Source organism: Hippichthys cyanospilos, chromosome 11 (genome assembly GCF_059441005.1).
Source record: "Hippichthys cyanospilos isolate Australia breed blue-spotted pipefish chromosome 11, RoL_Hcya_1.0, whole genome shotgun sequence".
In the NCBI taxonomy this organism is placed as follows: Eukaryota; Metazoa; Chordata; class Actinopteri; order Syngnathiformes; family Syngnathidae; genus Hippichthys; species Hippichthys cyanospilos.
The window spans coordinates 773,740-791,162 of NC_142379.1; the positions used below are offsets into that span (position 1 = coordinate 773,740).

The following is a 17,423-nucleotide window of genomic DNA, read 5'->3' on the forward strand; positions in this document are numbered from 1 at the left end:
TTTTTACCATTTAACCAAACTGGAACGCAAAATACATGTGTGCATGTACATAGCCCAAGGCATTATGGGAAATATGTCAACGAAACATAAAACTAAGGCAATAAAAAAAAAAAACTTCTAAAAATACCACAGTTTGCGGCCTGCTAATTAGCAAAGACGGCTGTTAGCAACAAGACTCGAAGCCTCCTACTTGCACCGATGGCCTCAACTCTGCCACTCTGACATGAGCTAATCACGGGGGGAGGGGGAGACCCCCAAGAAAACAAACAAAAAAAGGTAAACGATATCACCCAGATGCTCTGGGCAGAGCTTTCACAAGCGTGCACCCCAACGGTTCGGTCTGCATTTGGGGGTGGTAGACACGCACATACCCGCCCGCACGCACGCACGCACGCACCTTTCCCCCGGGTAATTATTTTTACATTATTACACGTGCTCAGATCCCGGCCGCCCACGCGAGCTGACAGGCAAATTCATCACTCCGGAGGGCTCCCGGCTTGGCCCGCAAAGATAAATGACAAAATAAAAGGCCTCTCTGCTTAAATTGTTTCGCTTAATTCCGCAGAGGAGATTGATGAGTTCATCTAGCCATGCGTGAACGTGAGGGGATGCGGCCGGAATGCAGATTTTTTTGGATAACGCGCAGCATAAACATCTGTGGGCCGGACCCGAGGCGTTTTTTTTTGGGGGTGCGGGTGCCGTGACAAAGGAGTTAGCCCGCAAGTTTGTTTGTGGCGTGCTTGTGCCCGGGAGCAAGACAACGTTCAGTGGAACGTTTGAGCTTCCTCTGACACCTGAAGGCATATACACCATATTTTCCGCACCATAAAACATACTGGATATGGCGCACCTTCAATGAATGGCCCATTTTGAAACTGTTTTCATATATGAGGGGCGCCGCGTTATAAGATGCACAGAATAGAAGCTACAGAAGTGGACGGGCTTGCGTTATGCAAATATGGAAATAAGAACCATATTTTCTGCATTATATGGCGCACCGGACTATCAGGCACACCTTCAATGAATGGCCTATTTTCAAACTGTTTTCATAGATGGGGCGCACCGCGTTATAAGGCACATAGAATAGAAGCGACAGAAGTGGCTGGGCTTGCGCTTATGGAAAGAAGTACCGTATTTTCTGCACTGCACCTGTGAAGCCCTTTGAGACGTTTTTGAGGCTCTACAAATAAAATTTGAACGACTGAAGATGCATTGCAACATTTTTGGGGTCTCCTAAAAAACGATTTTGGAGTTGAATGGAAACTCACCTCCCATTGCTCATCAGGCCGCCGTCGACTCTCTGGAATGTCACTGCGGCGAGAGGGAAAGACAAAGCAAAGCGGTCACATATTAAATTTCCACGATCGTCTTTAGTCAAAGTATGAAAAAAAAGAAAGGCAATAATGAGTATTATGGCTGTGCATGTGTTCGAGACGTCACGCGTTGCTCAAGGACACGGCAAGTAAAACTCATTTTGTCTTATTTTGGCCGCTTGCTTATTATCATCAGGTGTATGATTAAATCTTGGAAAAAATGATTAAAAAAGGCAGCGGGACCCATTCATCAAACTGTCTGATCTGACGGGGTGGGGGCACCTCGTGAAGATAACAAGAGCCCGCTCGGGAGAAAAACACAAAGTCAGATGTCCGCGTTCCGAGCCGAGCTTGAAATAGCGCCATTTATGATTTCAGAGCCTGCTTTGAAAGCCTAAGCGCCCTATCCGACGGGCGCTTGGATGAATGGCGGTGGCTGGAAAAGCCAAGCCTAGTTGGGAACAATCTTGAAAGCTTAACTAATTGACTGTAGGAACCCCAACCCTTGCTTGAAACATGATTTCAAAACTCTGACCCTTACTTAAAATCCTGTCTTGAAAGCCTAACTCTAAATAAGAACCTTACCCCTCATTTAAAACCCAAACCCAATTCAGAACCCTAAACCTCATTTTAAACCTGATCTTGAAACCCAAAGCTTTGTTTAAAACCTGGTCTTCAAAACCTAACCCTTGTTTAAAATCCTTTCTTGAAACCCTAACTCTAATTCAGAACATCAAGGCTCCTTTAAACCCTGATTTCGGAACCCAAACTAAATCAGAAACCCGAACCCTCATTTAAAATCTGATCTTGCAACCCTAACCCTATTTTAAAAGTAGAAGCCCATCTTGAAACCTTAGCTCTGACCAAAACCCCTCATGTTCCTTATTTGAGAACTTAGCCTTAAATTGAAAGTCAAACATGAAACCTACTCCAAACCCCGACCGCCGAAACCGTAACCTGAGAACCGTCTTCACAGACGGGGATAACGACGGCCCGCTGGCAACGAGACGCGCTGTGATAGATGTTCAACATCAGGAAGCGCTAAAGGGCTTTGAGGCTTCATCAAGTGGTCTCCGCCACACCTCCCAAAAAAAGAAAAAGACCGAAAGTGATCCTGTGATCTTTGTCGTTTGTTGAACATTAAAAAGCGTGTCGGCCACTGCGCGTTCCACTCGGAAGGCTTGCCAATTCCGACAAAGTGGTGCCGCAACAAGTTGGAGCCCGAGGCGAGAAAGGGAAACTCCGACGTGGGCTACCAAAGCGGCTTTTTGAAAGTCTGCGAACATCAAAGCTTCTGAAAAATGGGGGTACGGGAAAGCAAATCAGCGGCTACGTGAGATTCAAAAATGGTTTCTGCGGGTATCAGAAAATCGAACTTAACGTCATGACAGGAACATAACAGCTTTCTTTTCCAATCAAGAGCAAATCAAGTGGAACATGAGGAAACTTATTGCTAAACTGTATCTTTTCCCAATTAAAAGTAGACATTGAGCAATATCTTTCTTTCGGAGGTGACACCGATTATCGGTAGTCAAGGAGTCTGATAACCCATATTTCATTTTCTAATATTCAGGGACTCAATGAATATTTATTGCAGTAAAGCCCATATAATAAATAGATACCTCAACACTTAAAGTAAAATAACTTTGTGAAAAAGTAATACTGTACCTTGGTTAAACACCGATTTTAGTAGACATTCCAAAGGACGTACCCTTTCCCAAAGACGTCTGTTCATAACTCATTTCACTTATTTGAAATGTTGGTGCTAACGTGACCGAAGAACCCAAGAGAATCCAGCCGCTGTATAAAATGAAAGGCTTTTCAAAATAAAGTTGCTTTTATCCTCAGATGACACATAAAACGGAAGTAGTTTTCTTCTCACAGATAGTGAGCAGTCAAGAGAAATGAGATTTTGTAGATTAGATTTTTGCTCGATTTTGTAAAATTGAAACCATACAAAAATATACGGTACGATAATACACCGTTATTCACAATACAAACAAACTATACATTTATACAACATGAAATGTACTAACAAACACTAATGTAGCAAAAAAACAAAAACGAAACACAAGCGAAGCTTTAGCGGGCTGATTCGACTCCAAGTTTCTGGCTTATGTAACAAATGTGCAAGTTGTCTTCTAAAAAAACCAACAACAATTTTTTGTTTTTACCGGCCTCTGATTTCAAAACTAAGTAACGTTTGTGACAAACACACTTCAAATAAATTCCGGCCCTCTGACACTCCTGAGATAAGCACTCGTCAAGGGTGTCAGCTACCCTCCATAAAGGAGGGTGAATTTTGTACTTTATTCTTTTTATTACTATTTTAAAAGACGAGAATGCTCGTCCGTGGCGCTGAAAGAGTTAAAACAGCCTGGAATCAACAGAAATTAAATCAATTCCTGCAAAACGCCTGAAGAGGGAGGCAAAAGAACACAAACACTAAGCCAACTCTTACAGGCCATGACAAGTTGATTATTTCGGGTGAGGCCCAGGCGGACCCGAACCAGTTCCGGTCCGCGCGCCGGCGGCCTCTGGTTTAGCGCGTTAAAAGTTGAAATGGACACCGGGGGCTCCAAAAGGACGGAAAGGGGCCGCTCCGAATGCAGATGAAGGGCTTTTAATCAGCGCCAGAGGCGGGCGGGACATGATCGGCGTATAAAAAAAACGCCATCAAATCTCCCGGGCGGCTGATTTACCTCGTGGCGAGCTGACAGCTTTAGGAGGCGGCGGCCAAACACTCGCAATACATCACCTTCTGGTCAATCGCTGAGAGAGAGCACTCGCTCTTCACGCTAATGTTGTAAAAATGGCCTGGCTAATCCCTCCTCCGCGTTTGACCTTGTTTGCGGCTTCTAGTTCAACATCTCGTACCGAGAAAACGTCAATAAGCACCGAAATGTTTAGTGGCCCTTTGCTGGACGGAAATATTTTATTTGATCCTGTTGTTGCTACCGTCTCTACCTGTCAGTTTTCCTTTTTAAGTTCCTTTTCTTTTCAAAGACGTGAAGATATGTTCAAGGGGAGGTCACTGGGTTTTTTTCACAATTTGTTCTATGTGCTCCCACACTTCCGATTGTGGAAAACGAATAAAGCGGTAAAGTCCATCAAAAAGGGGCGGCCGTTTTGTCACTTAAATGTTGCTCAGGGCTTAGAAAACAACCAATCACAGCTTAGGTTTGGTCACGTGATGTTCGCAAGCTGACTGAGCCGCGATTGGGTTAGGGTTAGATGTAAATAAAAGAAGAAAATCAGACAAGATGAAAAACATATATTTACATACAGTATGTATAGATGAACCCATGTCAAGTTATTGAACGGCTATTAAGGCTGCATTTAATTCAGTAGATGAATTTTAGCAGTTTTCACTTTGATTTGTTCTCTTTTCCTTTTTAACAAACACCACTGGCCGCAACAAACACACTCACACACGCACACAAAGAAAGGGGAGAATGCAAACACATGAGAAAGACTGAGCGAGGCTTCTTGGTCACAGCCACGGGTAATTTGTAAAAGCGGATTGAGCGCGGGGGGCGGGCAAACTTTTTAGCCGCATTTGATTTGTAACCTGGACAGAGTGGCGGTTCATTTATACTTTATTGTTATAACTGAACAAATCCGAATGTAAAGGGGCTAAAACATTCGCCCGTCATTGCTCCATAGTCTGTGCTGTGCCGGATTAGCATTAGCCATGACCATTAGCCTGCGGGTGGAGAAAGCGGGCAGGGGGTGGGGCCAGAAGGGCCGCGGGGGTGAGGAGACGGGACAAATGAACAGTACCTGCAGGGGTGAAGGTGAAGGACTGAACTGCAAAACAAGAAGACAGAGAGGTTGTGCGTTAAAGCCTGCAGAGGTAAGCGCGCCTTTGGCTGAGGCGGGGGGCGGGGCCGGCCGCCCGCTTGGACACCGGCGGCTAGGCTAGGCTAGGCTAAGCTAAGATAAGGGTGCAAGCTATTCTAGTTTGCTTGGTCTGTTTCCGGGTAGAAAAAGAATCCGGCCAGATCTCGTTCCGAACGGACTCCGGCTCCACGCCCTTGTCTAAGTTCTCGTCATGTAAAATACTTGTTGCCCGCCACTGACAACAATTTATTTTTTTCTTTTATGAATAGAGTCACTCGTGGCCAGCGCTCCCCTTACTATTGACCTTATTGAGGAACGTAGAAAAACTAGAAATTGCTCCTCAAATGTAGTTAGATTCACGAAATCGTGTGGTGAAAAAAAAAGAAAAGAAAATATTTAGAGCCTTGAAAGGGGGTGCGTTAGATAATAACAGCAAATGTGACAAAGTGCTTTTTAAGTGCCTTCATGTAGTCCAAGTGGTACTCGATATTGAAAAGGGGCGAGGACCTGAGAATTTCAACCTTTTTTTTTTTCCGTTTTCGTCAATCGGAACGTTGCGGACGGCAAATCGAGGCACCCGATGGTTCGAAAGAGAGATGCGGCGCCGGCCAAAAGGCGGCAAAGCAGCCACGGCTGAAAGGCCAACACGAAAGCGGCGACAAACTGAAGAAAACAGCAAAATGTCACAAACACAAATGGAGAGCGTCACACACGCTGCCATGGCGCTTATTAAAATTCCTCAAAGCTTCGCGGAATTTGCGAGCGCCCGCCCAGGAGCACTCGGAAGGACCCGGCCGTATTGGCGAAGGGGCGTCCCACCTGCGTAGTTGCTGAGGCCCTTCCTCTTCTTCCGGCGCCAGTAGAGCCAGATGCTGAAGCCCATGAGGATGACCCAGCAGGCGCCCCCGATGCCGGCGATGAAGGCGGGCTGCTTGACCACGTCGGTGATCTGCTCCGTGATGCTGTTGTTCCGGTTGCCGTGGATGATCACGTCCTGGAAGGCCTTGCCTGTCAAACCGGACGGGGGTAGGGCGGTAAGGACCGTGCGTGTCCGCTCAAACATGACTGTCACTTCCTAAATCTGGAATAAAATCCAAATTTCAAAGTCGAAGCCTTGCTTGAAACCGTCATTTGAAACCTGAAATCCCGATACTGAAAGTATCGTTTACCTTTCAAATTGAGAGCGAATTGAGCGGAAAATGAAGTAACTTTTTGTTCAATTATCATAGTCACGGTGACTCCTTAAGAGGCAAATTTAAAGTTTCCTCTAAACCATAATCTGATATTTTAAGGCCTTACCAACATTCTAAACCCGGACCCTTGCGGAGCCAAATGGGAGTAAGTTGTTACTTCAGGGAGTACATATCATCAAATCTATTTCATGCTTTAAATGCCCTGACAGAAAAAATACATTTTCCTTTTCAAATTAAAAGCAAATTGATTGGAAGAACTAAGCAACTTATGGTGATGGTGACTCCTTTGAAAGCTAAATTTAAAAGTCCAAGTCTGGCCTGAAACCATGATTTGAAACTTTAAGGCCATCCATTCAGAACCCTAGGCTTTGAACCGCAACTTGAAAGCCGAACCCATGCCTTCCAAACCTCAAACTTGCTACGTCGCTCTCATTTCAAACTCAAGCCTTGCTTGAAAACCCTAACAAAACGCCGACCTTGTTTTGAAACCCTCCTCTGTTGAGCCAGCACGAGTTCGCTGCTCTCGTGATGCTACGGCGCACAAGTAATCCAGTTCTGTTGGAAACGGGAGTCAGGACATTGATTAACCTGGAAGAACGCGCAACGATTTTCCGTGAAAGATATCGACACGCGACGATGTGCGCTGCAATATAATGCCGATGGGGAAAAAAGAAACGCGCGCGCGCAGAAAAAAGACAAAGCTTAGAAGAAAAAACCCCAGGTGAGGCGCGTGTTTGCCAAGCCGGGCCTCTAATTCACTCCGAGGTGTGGAAAACGTAGCGACGTACGGATCGATCGGCGGCGCCGGACGCTTTTGATGGCGCCCGCTACCAGAGATTCCGGCTAAGCTCATGCGGGCACATTACTGGAGCCGCGCTGGGGAAACAAGTGTCGTTTATGGATCATAAAAAGAGCGGGGATGGCCCGGGGAAGCGTGCTGGCCCGATGGACGCCTCATTAGGTACACCGGAACCGACGTTAAAACTCTTGGCCGATCCTTTGTCTTTACATCCAAGGCAACTCACATCAAAGGGGAAGCATTCCAAGAAGATGCCGGAGAGCTGAAAGTTCACCCATTCGAGGACGATTGATCAGTCAGCTAACAGTGCTCTTGTTAGCTAAGCTTATTTTCAAGAAAAGAAGCGAGCAGAATGAACCAACATCCGAGTTCATCCTTGTTCACACGCAGGTTATGAAGAGTACACGAAAAAGTGCTGCAATATATATATATATATATATATATATATATATATATATATATATATATATATATATATATATATATATATGGCCCTACAATTAAGGGTGTGTCCTATACACAGGTGCGTCCTATATTTGGGGAATTATAGTAGTTTGCACACTAGCAGGCGAGTGAAGTAAAAAAAAAAAAGTGGTATCAAACGTTACCTAATGCCAAAATCCTTACCAATAACAATGGATTGGGGTTGACTCTTGACTCCCACGCCCGCGCTGGTGCTGGCGGCCACTTCCACCCGGTAGACCACGCCCACTTGCAACCCGCCCACCACCACCGAGCGAATGGCGGCGTCCACCGTCTTGTTGACATGGAAGCGCGTCTCGTTCCCGAGGCACCAGATCTGGAGCCGAGAAGAAGCAAAACATCGTGGCGCAGTCAAGTCAAACGATATCTCAACAAGAACAAATACGGTATAGACATTTTTTACACAGTGCAGTACAAAGTTCAGCGAAAAGCACAGGAGATAAAAACATGTTGATATCGAAATGATTGCAAATGTTTGTCTGCCTGTCCATTTATCTATCTAGCTCACTATGTAGCTAGCGCTCAACTGTAGCTAAAGTTTTTAAACCAACTAATGAGCTGTCTTGTTTCAAAGCTACATTTTTGTTTAGCTTACAATTTGCCTGTCAGTCCATTTATCTATTTAGCTCACTAGCTATCTACCAAGCAAGTGCTCAAATATAGCTCGCTACCTAGCTAGTCATCCATCTACTTTGAAACCAGCTAATGAGCCGCCTAGCTTCATCGCTAAGATTTTGTATATCTTACACATTATCTCGCTCTTTGCCTATCTTTCTTGCTAGCTGACAGGATAGCAAACTAGCCAGGTAGCTAGCTTTCAATTGTAGCTACAGGTATATAGCTAGCCAGCATTTATTTATCTTTATAGCAGCTAACGAACAACATATCTTAAAAGCTACCTTTTTGCATTGCTTACTATCTTACACATGATCCCACGCTTTATCTACCTATCTATCTGTCTGTCTGCCTGTCTATCTATTTGTTTTGCTAGCTGACAAGCTAGCAAACTAGCTATGTGGCATTTAGCCACTTCGCTTCATAGCTAGCAATCTGTATATTTTCTGTTTGAAGCGTTGGGCATTTGTCAAGCAAGTAATGAATCCATCAATGAATGCATGCTACGATGCATTCAATAACGTATAGTCTGGGAGCAAACAGAATGGTAAAATTGTACAAATTGGCAAAAAGACAACAAAAAAACAACAGCACAAGCTTTGACACCGTGACTGACCTTGTACTCTTGGATGATCCCATTCTGATGGTCTGGCGGAGGGGGGTCCCAGGAGATGCTGATGGAAGTGCTGTTCTGGTTTCCCACGGTGAGGACGGTGACTTGCTGAGGGGGCGCACTGGGGGCTGCCAAGCGCAAAATCATACAAGCGTTAGAACGCGCGCGGAAATATGAAGCGTTTGCCAGTGCGATGGAAAAAAAAAAAACAAGATTACCCAAGACCAGTGGTTCTCAACCATCCTCATTTATCACATACTGTCATAAATTATTTCAGAGATTCTTTGAACCGTACATCCACATAATACGTTCTTCCGTTTATCTTGAACTGTACATCTGCTAACTTCGAAATTGAATAAACATATTTTAATGAAAAATGTAAATTCTTCAATTCCCCTTGCATTTCAGTTATACATGCATTTGTTTTACAATTAAAAATTAAATCACGATTTTATTAAATAAATCTAGAAACTGTTTCTGAATCAACCAATTAATATATTTTAAGGTTTTGCTTGCATTTTGATCAAAAAATTAAAGTTTAATATTGATGAATTGGTATATATTTTATTAATAAAGTTTGAGTGACTTCTCTGATTGTTTTGTTGGCATTCCCTTTAGCGCAGCTCGAGTGGCTGGATAACACAAGCCCAGCCACCACTGTAGCTTCTATTCTATGCGCCTTATAATGCGCTGTGCCATACATACGAAAACAGTTTTAAAATAGGCTATTGAAGGTGCGAGTCAAAATTGTATTATTTTAACCTCTCGATTTGTCTTGCCATTAATCTTAACAGTCTTTTAAAGTAATCAAGAGGTATTTTTCCCCATTCTTAAAATACCATCTACATTTTTTATTTCTTATTGTTTATTAATAAACTTTGACTGACTTGTCTGATTTGTTGCAGCTCCATCCAATGGATGCAAAACACAACCCAGGCCACTACTGTAGCTTCTATTCTATGCGCCTTATAATGCAGTGCACCCTGTATAAAACGACCTTTAAAATAGGACATTCATTGAGGTGAGCCTTATAATCCAGTGTGCCTTATAGTGCAGAGAATGTTGTATGTATGTATGTATATATATATTTTTTTAGCTCATGCCAGAACAATCTTGGTGCCAAGCAACTATGTTGAGGTAAACAAAGGAGCTTCATTTGCAGCATTTTCTGGAAAATCACCGAAGGTGGCTGTCAGCTGCTTGTAAATTTCGACTATTTACGGAAGCGCTCCGTCCTCATGAACTCTATTTGGTCGCGCGGCCTTGATGACGGCGGGCTCATGTCTCCGCGGCTTTTTTTTTTTCGGAGGCCCGCCACATTGAAAGGAAAATAAACAGCATTTTGTGGCAGGGTGAAGTATTAAAAGTAACGTTTTCTCATTTCTGCAGCGGTGCGGAAGCAGAGCGGCGAATACTGACAGGTCAATTACTGGCACGCCGCCTCTCGCTCACCTGGCCTCCATCCAAAACGCCGCTTGTCACCCAGTAAATCCGGCCCCATCCCTCAGCGCCACCGGCCGCGGCGTCCCAAGATGAATGGGCCCCGTTATGAAGCAGATTACCAACAATCTCTGATCAAAGGGGCCCGCATTAAACCCGGGTGACGGAGCAATGTCGTTCAAAGTTAATGGTATGAATGATTTAGCGGCTTATTATCATGCATATTTGCGCTAAACAATTCACATTTTTCATTAGAGAGCGCCCTGCTCGGGGGCGCTAATAGAGCCATTAGCCGCGTGATGTATGGCGGGCGCAAACGTGACCTCCTGTCTCTCGCGTCGGGGCCGCCGACGTGCCGGATAATGAAGAAATACAAACAAATCATATCGCGCGCGCGGAGAAAAACGACTCGGCTACAAACCGGCCTGAGCAGCACCTAGCATAATGGCTTCTCCCGTGAATATTGCATGATACGCTATCATAAAGCGTGATCGTTTAGACTTTGCGTTGGCAAATTTGGAAGTACTTGCACGTCACGTTGGAAGTTCCCCATTTCAGTGCGTTGATTTTAACTTGATACTACGCAATCCTTTTTTGCCCGTCTGGTCTGGCAGCAATACCCTCCTGTACGTTTTGGTCACTTTCTAAAATTTGATGACTACAATTGACAGTGTTTATTTTATTGCTAGATAAACACGATACCATTTTTTGTACGGCATTTAACGTGGGCCGAGCCTGACGTAAAATTTTGACGATCGTTATCATTTGTCCTTATAAAGTACCGACAATTTCAGACTATTTGGCACTACGTTTCTCTCAAGCTTTGATTCCTGCGGCTCTCTCGCTTTGCAAAGAGTCATCTTGGGAAATAAGAATCAGACGACTTCCGTCCTTAAGGAGAGAACCGTCGTTTAGCCAAGCAAATCCATATGGGGAGAAACCTGTACGTGTGCTAGCTAATGGCCAGCGCTAAGTTTTAATCACATCCGAAACTTGACTTCTCCATCCATCTTGCCAGTGTCTCAGGAGAGACTTGCCAGGAGAGACGAGCCGGGACGGTCTATCGGCTCAGAGCAGGCTCAACGGTGGGGGGGGGGGTTAGGACCCAAATAGAAAGTAGTCAATCACCCCGAGGGACCGAGATTCAGATAGCGCCAAAGCACGAAGAGTTGTCGGCGCCGGTCATGGCATGTCACGCGGGGCTCGGGGGAGGCGGGTTGCCGCGTCTCTCCCTTACTGTTTTGTTAGACGAGGGTTTCGTGACATCGCTCTGCGCGCTGGCCGCTACCGGAGATACGCCGCCGTTGGAGGCAGGGCGGAAAATAAATGGACCGGTCACCTCGCGCGGTGAGGCCAGACGGTCTTCGGCGCCACGACAAGCTGACAATCACGTTCTCCTCTCTTCTGGAAGTTTTTCGTATCCCTTGCAGGGCACGGATAATGGAAAAGTGGTGGAGCGCAACCTGAAAAGATTTCTCCAGCGTCCGCGACAACTTCAGGATCTCCAATCTAGACCCTCGGATGATGGCTTCCAAGCAAATTTGTATTTTTAGTTCAAAACAATTTGTCTTTTTTGAGGGGTCACATGCCTCCCATTCTCCCAGTTGCGGTCCCTCATGAAGGTTTCTTATTTTCCCTAGATGGCTTTTTTGAGTTTTTCTTCCTATTCTCAGAGCTTTGTTCAGGGGTTGTGTATTTGCGATGTTCTGTGAGATGCTTTGTGTGATATCTTTTCACCTGTGAAGTTGTTAGAAGACGGTGGTGATTCAGGGACATATAAATAAACTTGACTTGACACGCGATGAACAAAGTTTGTGTCATCATGAACACTTATCATCATACCATCACAGTTCACAATAGAAATTAAGTGAGCTATGACATGTCATTGCACAAGAGGATTAGACCTAGTGGAGAAAAAAAACACATTTTTTTTCTTACTGACTTAATTTTCTCTGAGTGCAATTAAATAAGGATTGATGTTGCAATAAAATAAGGGTTGGAGCTTTTTTTTTTTTTTTTCCAGGCATTTTGATGCTTCAATTATTTTGTTTCTGATTTAGACTAACCTGTAACTTATATTAACACTGTAAAGGTAGTCAGCAGTTGAAAGTGAACTCCTGTTGCTTTTTTGTTTTGTTAGGTTAAAAATGATGCTGTATATTAATACCATTTTATAGATATTATTGTTACTGTATTTATATTTGGCGCGACGAGTGGGGGGCGGGATTTTTTTTTCTTTCCCGTGGAAGGCTTTGCAAAATATAATTGGGAAGCGCGGCTTTAAAGTCTCTTACTTTAAAGAGCGAATTTTCACTTGAGAGAATTCTGAGAATAGAATCGCGAGTTAAAAGTGAGAATCCTGCCAACGTTTCCTTCACCGCCGCGCGTCATAAAGGAGGCGACTGGCGCCCCAGGCACACAATTTCCTGTCATAAGATTAAAGCTATCATCATCGATCCAGTTTTTCGTGCTACTGTTGACTACACGGAACCATACGAGCCAAGAAAAAAAAGAAAAAAGCAAAGGTTTGCAAGTACGAGCCTGCAGCATAAGCAAGTGAAGATGAATTAAGGAAACAGAAGAATTGTAGGGGGGAGTTTTCAAAAGATGTTGGGGAAATCCCCTGCATTCCGTTCCATGCGCCGTATTTGACTAATAGTCTGAAAGGGCGCAATGGACCTCCAGGGGGTGCGAGCTAGTTGCTCCCTTTGGAAAAAAAAAAAAAAAGCTCATTTGGGCTGCGGAAAACTTCGTATTTCTCAGTGAAATCCCTCTGGAGAGCTTTCAATTGAGCGGAAAATTGAGGCTTTCACCTTTCTGCTGATGCTAACAAAGTAAGCATTTATTCCCTGATTGCGAAAGCTGACTTTTTAGAAGTAGGGATTTTTGTTTTCGCTAATAATCAGGAATCTTTGCCTTCTTTCCCCGCACAGGTTGGGTGACAGACGCATTTTGGGAAGCCATGCTTTTGTTTCATGAGTTTGCTTTTAAAGCTCTTATTGTTTGTAGCCGCTTTCAAATGTTGCACTTTTAATGACAAGAATGTCAGTTCCGTTGTGTATGAATTGTGCAATAAATCAGTGGCTCTGATTTTATTTTGCTTTTGTTTTTTTTTTCATTTCATTTACAGTTTCTGGATTTGTTTGAACACATTTTGCAGGGACACAATTAACTGCACCTTGTCCCCATATAATTTGCAACAAAATTGGAGCATATATAGCATATCAAAATCAAAAAGAGAGGGTGATTTGTAAAATATACATTTATAATGAAAGTGCAGAAATAAAATTTGAAGAATTTAGATGGCAATTAAGTTATCTATTTATTTTAATCTTTATTTGGCTCCGGCGCCGTGCGCGTCAAAGCTTGCGCCAAGCGAACGGGCCCATCGCCTTCTCTCACGGAACCCTAACCCTAACCCTAACCCCACAAAGCGCAGCGCCCTCGGCCGTACCTTCCTCGGCGGTCCGCGCCGTCTTGGATTCGCTGTCCATGCCCTGGAACTCGTTGAAGTACGGCCGGGCCTTGATCTCGTACACGATGCCCTTCCGGAGGGACGACAGGACGGCGCCGCGCTCCGACGGCACCTTCACGTCCTGCGTCTGCCAGTGTCCCGGCGAGGGCAGGCCCGACGTCTGCCTGTACAGGACTCGGTAGCCCTGGATGAACTGCGACTGACGATCCACCTGAAAGTCAACCTCGTTATCGTCACGGGTCAAATGGATTACCTTTCCCTCCTCTCTAACTGGATGAGAATTTTCGTCTTTAGAAGTAGTGATAACAATCAAAAATAATCCAATTCTTGTCATTACGTCTTTTGAAGGGGTTTAGCTGACAACTTTGACTAGCTAATGTAAGCCAACGTAGTGATTACCGTGACCACTGGATGGCAGCGTTTCCACATATACGACATAGATACTACCTACATGCAATTCAAAGTAAGGAATGGAAATCTATCTTTCGTATGATCGCAAGCATATTTACATAGAAATAGCACCAAATATTCAATTGGCCTCGAAAGAGTTTCCTTTTCCGATAACGCTTGGCACTATTGGAGTTATTTTGTTCAGATGGAGATGTCATAACTTTGACATGATCCTCTCTGTTTTCCTGATATTCGCGTGTGTGAATAAGGATGGATTGGTTCATTGTTGTGAATTATATTTGGGGAGTTACGGTAAGCGTTGTATGTCCTTTGAAGACGGACATATTAAAGAAGGATCTTTTTTTTTTCAATTGGTCATCGCACACTCCCGCGGATTGCTTGCGGGACACTTTAGAGGCCGTTTACTAATTTAATGTGCGCTTTTATCACCAGCTACATCTACGCTTGGCTTAATGAACACTCTGACATTAACGCGTGTCGCCCGCCTTACGAGTTACCGCCCCCGAGATATTCCGGAACGCCGCCTTGAAGGACGCGCGCCAGTATTCTAAACGCCGGGCGGCACGGCACCTACCGACTGGGAATGTGGCGGCCACCATAATGCGCAAAGGCGCGCCATTAAATAAAGACAAGAACACCCCCCCCCCGCTCAGCGCACCGGGGCAACGGCCGCATCATTCATCGTAATGGCTTGTTAACAGTACAAGCAAAAGCCCGGCTTTCCAAACGACATATTAAACAGATGCTTTTTTTCCCCCTCGCCAGAGTAAATCAGCGAAATGGCACCGGCCGACTTATTAATGGAATGATTTGGGAATATAAAAGATCTCCGAGCGGAGGTTCTTGCTGTTTACGCAAGGCGCGCGGAAGGCTGATTGATGGGGGTGCTCGCGTTTCGCCTTGATTGGACGTTGTTGTCGTTAAAAGAAAAAAAACAAAAACCCTTCGTCTTAAATTAGCTCTGCGAGTCCCGAGGTGAGACTTATTACTCGGGTAAATAAACATGTCAGCAGGAAAACTGCTAATGTGGCGCGCGTTTGAAAATGGAAACACCCCGTCGATAATGGATGCGTGTGCGCGCGGACCTGAGTGATTTATTCAAATAGTAAAAAAAGGGGGGGGGGGAAAATCCCGTTCGACGAGTTTGTAGCCGTTCGGTAATTTGTCACGTGCGACAGAATGCGCTGATGCTGTGAAATGTAAACGTTTGCACATACGCTGAAGAAAGGAAGATAAATGTGTCACATCATAACAGGAAAAATACTGTTTGCTAAACATTTTATTACCATAAACATTCATTTTTGTCGGACCGAAAATGTGTCTCGCGTAATAAAAACAAGATGGATGGCCAACAAGACGTTTCTGTATATTTCTGTTCGGTTCCGCCGTAGCTTGACGACATAATTTACCGCTCGTTAATGTCCGCTTACTTACAGGCGGCAAACTACTAGAGCCTGAGTAAAACTAATATTTCACATAAAAACAGCAAATATGACTGATTTTGTGTGACCCGTCCAATTGAATACTACACCCGGTGCATTTTAGCATTTTAGCATATTTGGCGTTTGCTTTAGCTTGCTTATTTAATCAGTCATTATTTTACAGTATTCCTTTGCCACTTTGCGCTTTGCGTTTTGCGGCTTTGGCGCTTTGCCTTTTTTCACTTTCCAGCGGCGCCTACCCGATGCACTGCACTAACACTCCCACACTTAGCCCTATAAGCAATCAGCAGCACCCTAACGGCCTGTCAATACTCGGTCGAGTTGACCCGCAAAGGAAAGCACTTTTGCTACAAACTTGCGAGTGGGAGAGCTCCCCCAGTCATTAAATCATTTTAGAAAAAAACGTCACTATTCACACAATTATGGCTTCATTCTCAGGTGAAAATATAGTTTAAAATCCTATTTTCTGGAATTGACTTATCGCGGGGTCTCCCGGTCCCCATTAACTGTGAAAAACGAGGTAATACTGTAATCTGAATCCGATGTTTTGTTTGAAGCAGTGAATAATGAACATTTCTCAAGAAGCGCAATATTGTCGCCGGGGCTGCGCGCAAACTCCACCTTCTCTAGAATACGGATAACATCCTGGGTAAATTTGACCCGGAATCATGTGTAAACACCCAAAAGTTGCAGAGAGCTTTTTCTTTTGTGCGTCTCAAGATTGAAGCCAGAATTCTGCAGGCATTTGTTGCTTTGAACTCACCGTCCACGTGACCTGGATGGCCGTGGGGCTCAGCACCACCGGGTTGTGCAAGCGAACCATGACCTCGCCAAGCTCTTTCTGCACGTGTCGGTGGTCCACGCCTTGAGCCGGGGGACTGATGTCTGCGAGGTGACAGGGAGTCAACTTTAGACCAATCGCTACCAATGTCTTTTGGACATCTCGTCTTCACGTTTGCACCTTGGTGGCACCTTGTTCAAGGGACTCACAGTCTTTCTGATGTTGCTGTTGGTTGCGTGTACATTTTACATGGCTAGTCTTTGTGTTTCCCAAGGGGTTCCTTCGGGATCTGTCCTAGGTCCCCTGTTACTTTCTATCTACATTATTGATCTCTGTCAAAGCGTCAAATGGCCCTTTGTTTTTATGCGGATGACGTTTATTGTACTGCTACTGCAGTCTAACAAACATTTACCTTGTACTTGTCTGCCTTTGATGCTGTGCAGTCTCATTTAACCCGACTGAAACGAACACTTCATAAACATACCATAAAAATCTACAGTGTGCCTTATGTATCGATGGATACTGGCATTTCACCAAAACTAGAACTTCTTCTGCTTATATGTCGAAGAATTATGGGAAATATAGCTAACCTAATCCCCTGTCCTCTTCTCTGCTCAAAGCGTCACCCGTATAGTTGCGCTATGAAAAAAAAAGCAAGCGATAAACGGCGCTACATTATATTTCCCGTCCGGTACGATCTCGCATAATGGCCCTAAATAAAGCAAATGCACACATGGTACAACCCTAATAAACTATTTACCATAAAACGCTTCACAATAATAATGTGCCTTATAACCTGGAGCACCTTATGCATCAAATGATTTTAAATAGTCCTGCTCATTGAAATCACGCCGAATAATATAGTGCGCCCAATGGCCCGTAAAATATGGTAATGGTTTTCTCAAATGGAAAACAGTTACCCTCGATTCTTCCTGAAATTGCCGAATGTCTAGAAACGACACCACATAGGTATTGTTATTGACCAAAATCTGGAATTTAGACATTCTTTTCTGAA

The 17,423-nt window shown here is 44.4% G+C and overlaps 1 protein-coding gene and 1 long non-coding RNA gene across 7 annotated transcripts in view; one reads left to right on the plus strand and one right to left on the minus strand.

Annotated features, from left to right (window-relative positions):
* robo2 (roundabout, axon guidance receptor, homolog 2 (Drosophila)) overlaps positions 1 to 17,423 on the minus strand; it is a 248,807-nt gene that overhangs the window by 19,010 nt on the left and 212,374 nt on the right. For all 5 annotated transcript variants that reach the window (XM_088426910.1, XM_088426912.1, XM_088426911.1 and 2 more), the window contains 7 exons: positions 16,391 to 16,512; positions 13,754 to 13,985; positions 8,863 to 8,987; positions 7,776 to 7,947; positions 5,976 to 6,164; positions 5,097 to 5,123; positions 1,269 to 1,311 (listed from right to left, as the gene is read on the minus strand). In XM_088426910.1, coding sequence (XP_088283036.1) covers positions 1,269 to 1,311; positions 5,097 to 5,123; positions 5,976 to 6,164; positions 7,776 to 7,947; positions 8,863 to 8,987; positions 13,754 to 13,985; positions 16,391 to 16,512 — 910 coding nt within the window. The remainder of the gene's footprint in view (positions 1 to 1,268; positions 1,312 to 5,096; positions 5,124 to 5,975; positions 6,165 to 7,775; positions 7,948 to 8,862; positions 8,988 to 13,753; positions 13,986 to 16,390; positions 16,513 to 17,423) is intronic.
* On the plus strand, positions 7,933 to 11,147 carry LOC148415373 (uncharacterized). 2 transcript variants are annotated; one of them, XR_015867136.1, is made up of 4 exons: positions 7,933 to 8,017; positions 8,915 to 8,950; positions 9,765 to 9,880; positions 9,956 to 11,147. It is a non-coding gene; the product is annotated as an uncharacterized LOC148415373 (long non-coding RNA). The 2 variants fall into 2 exon arrangements; XR_015867135.1 differs by lacking the exon at positions 7,933 to 8,017 and having other exon boundaries at positions 8,831 to 8,950.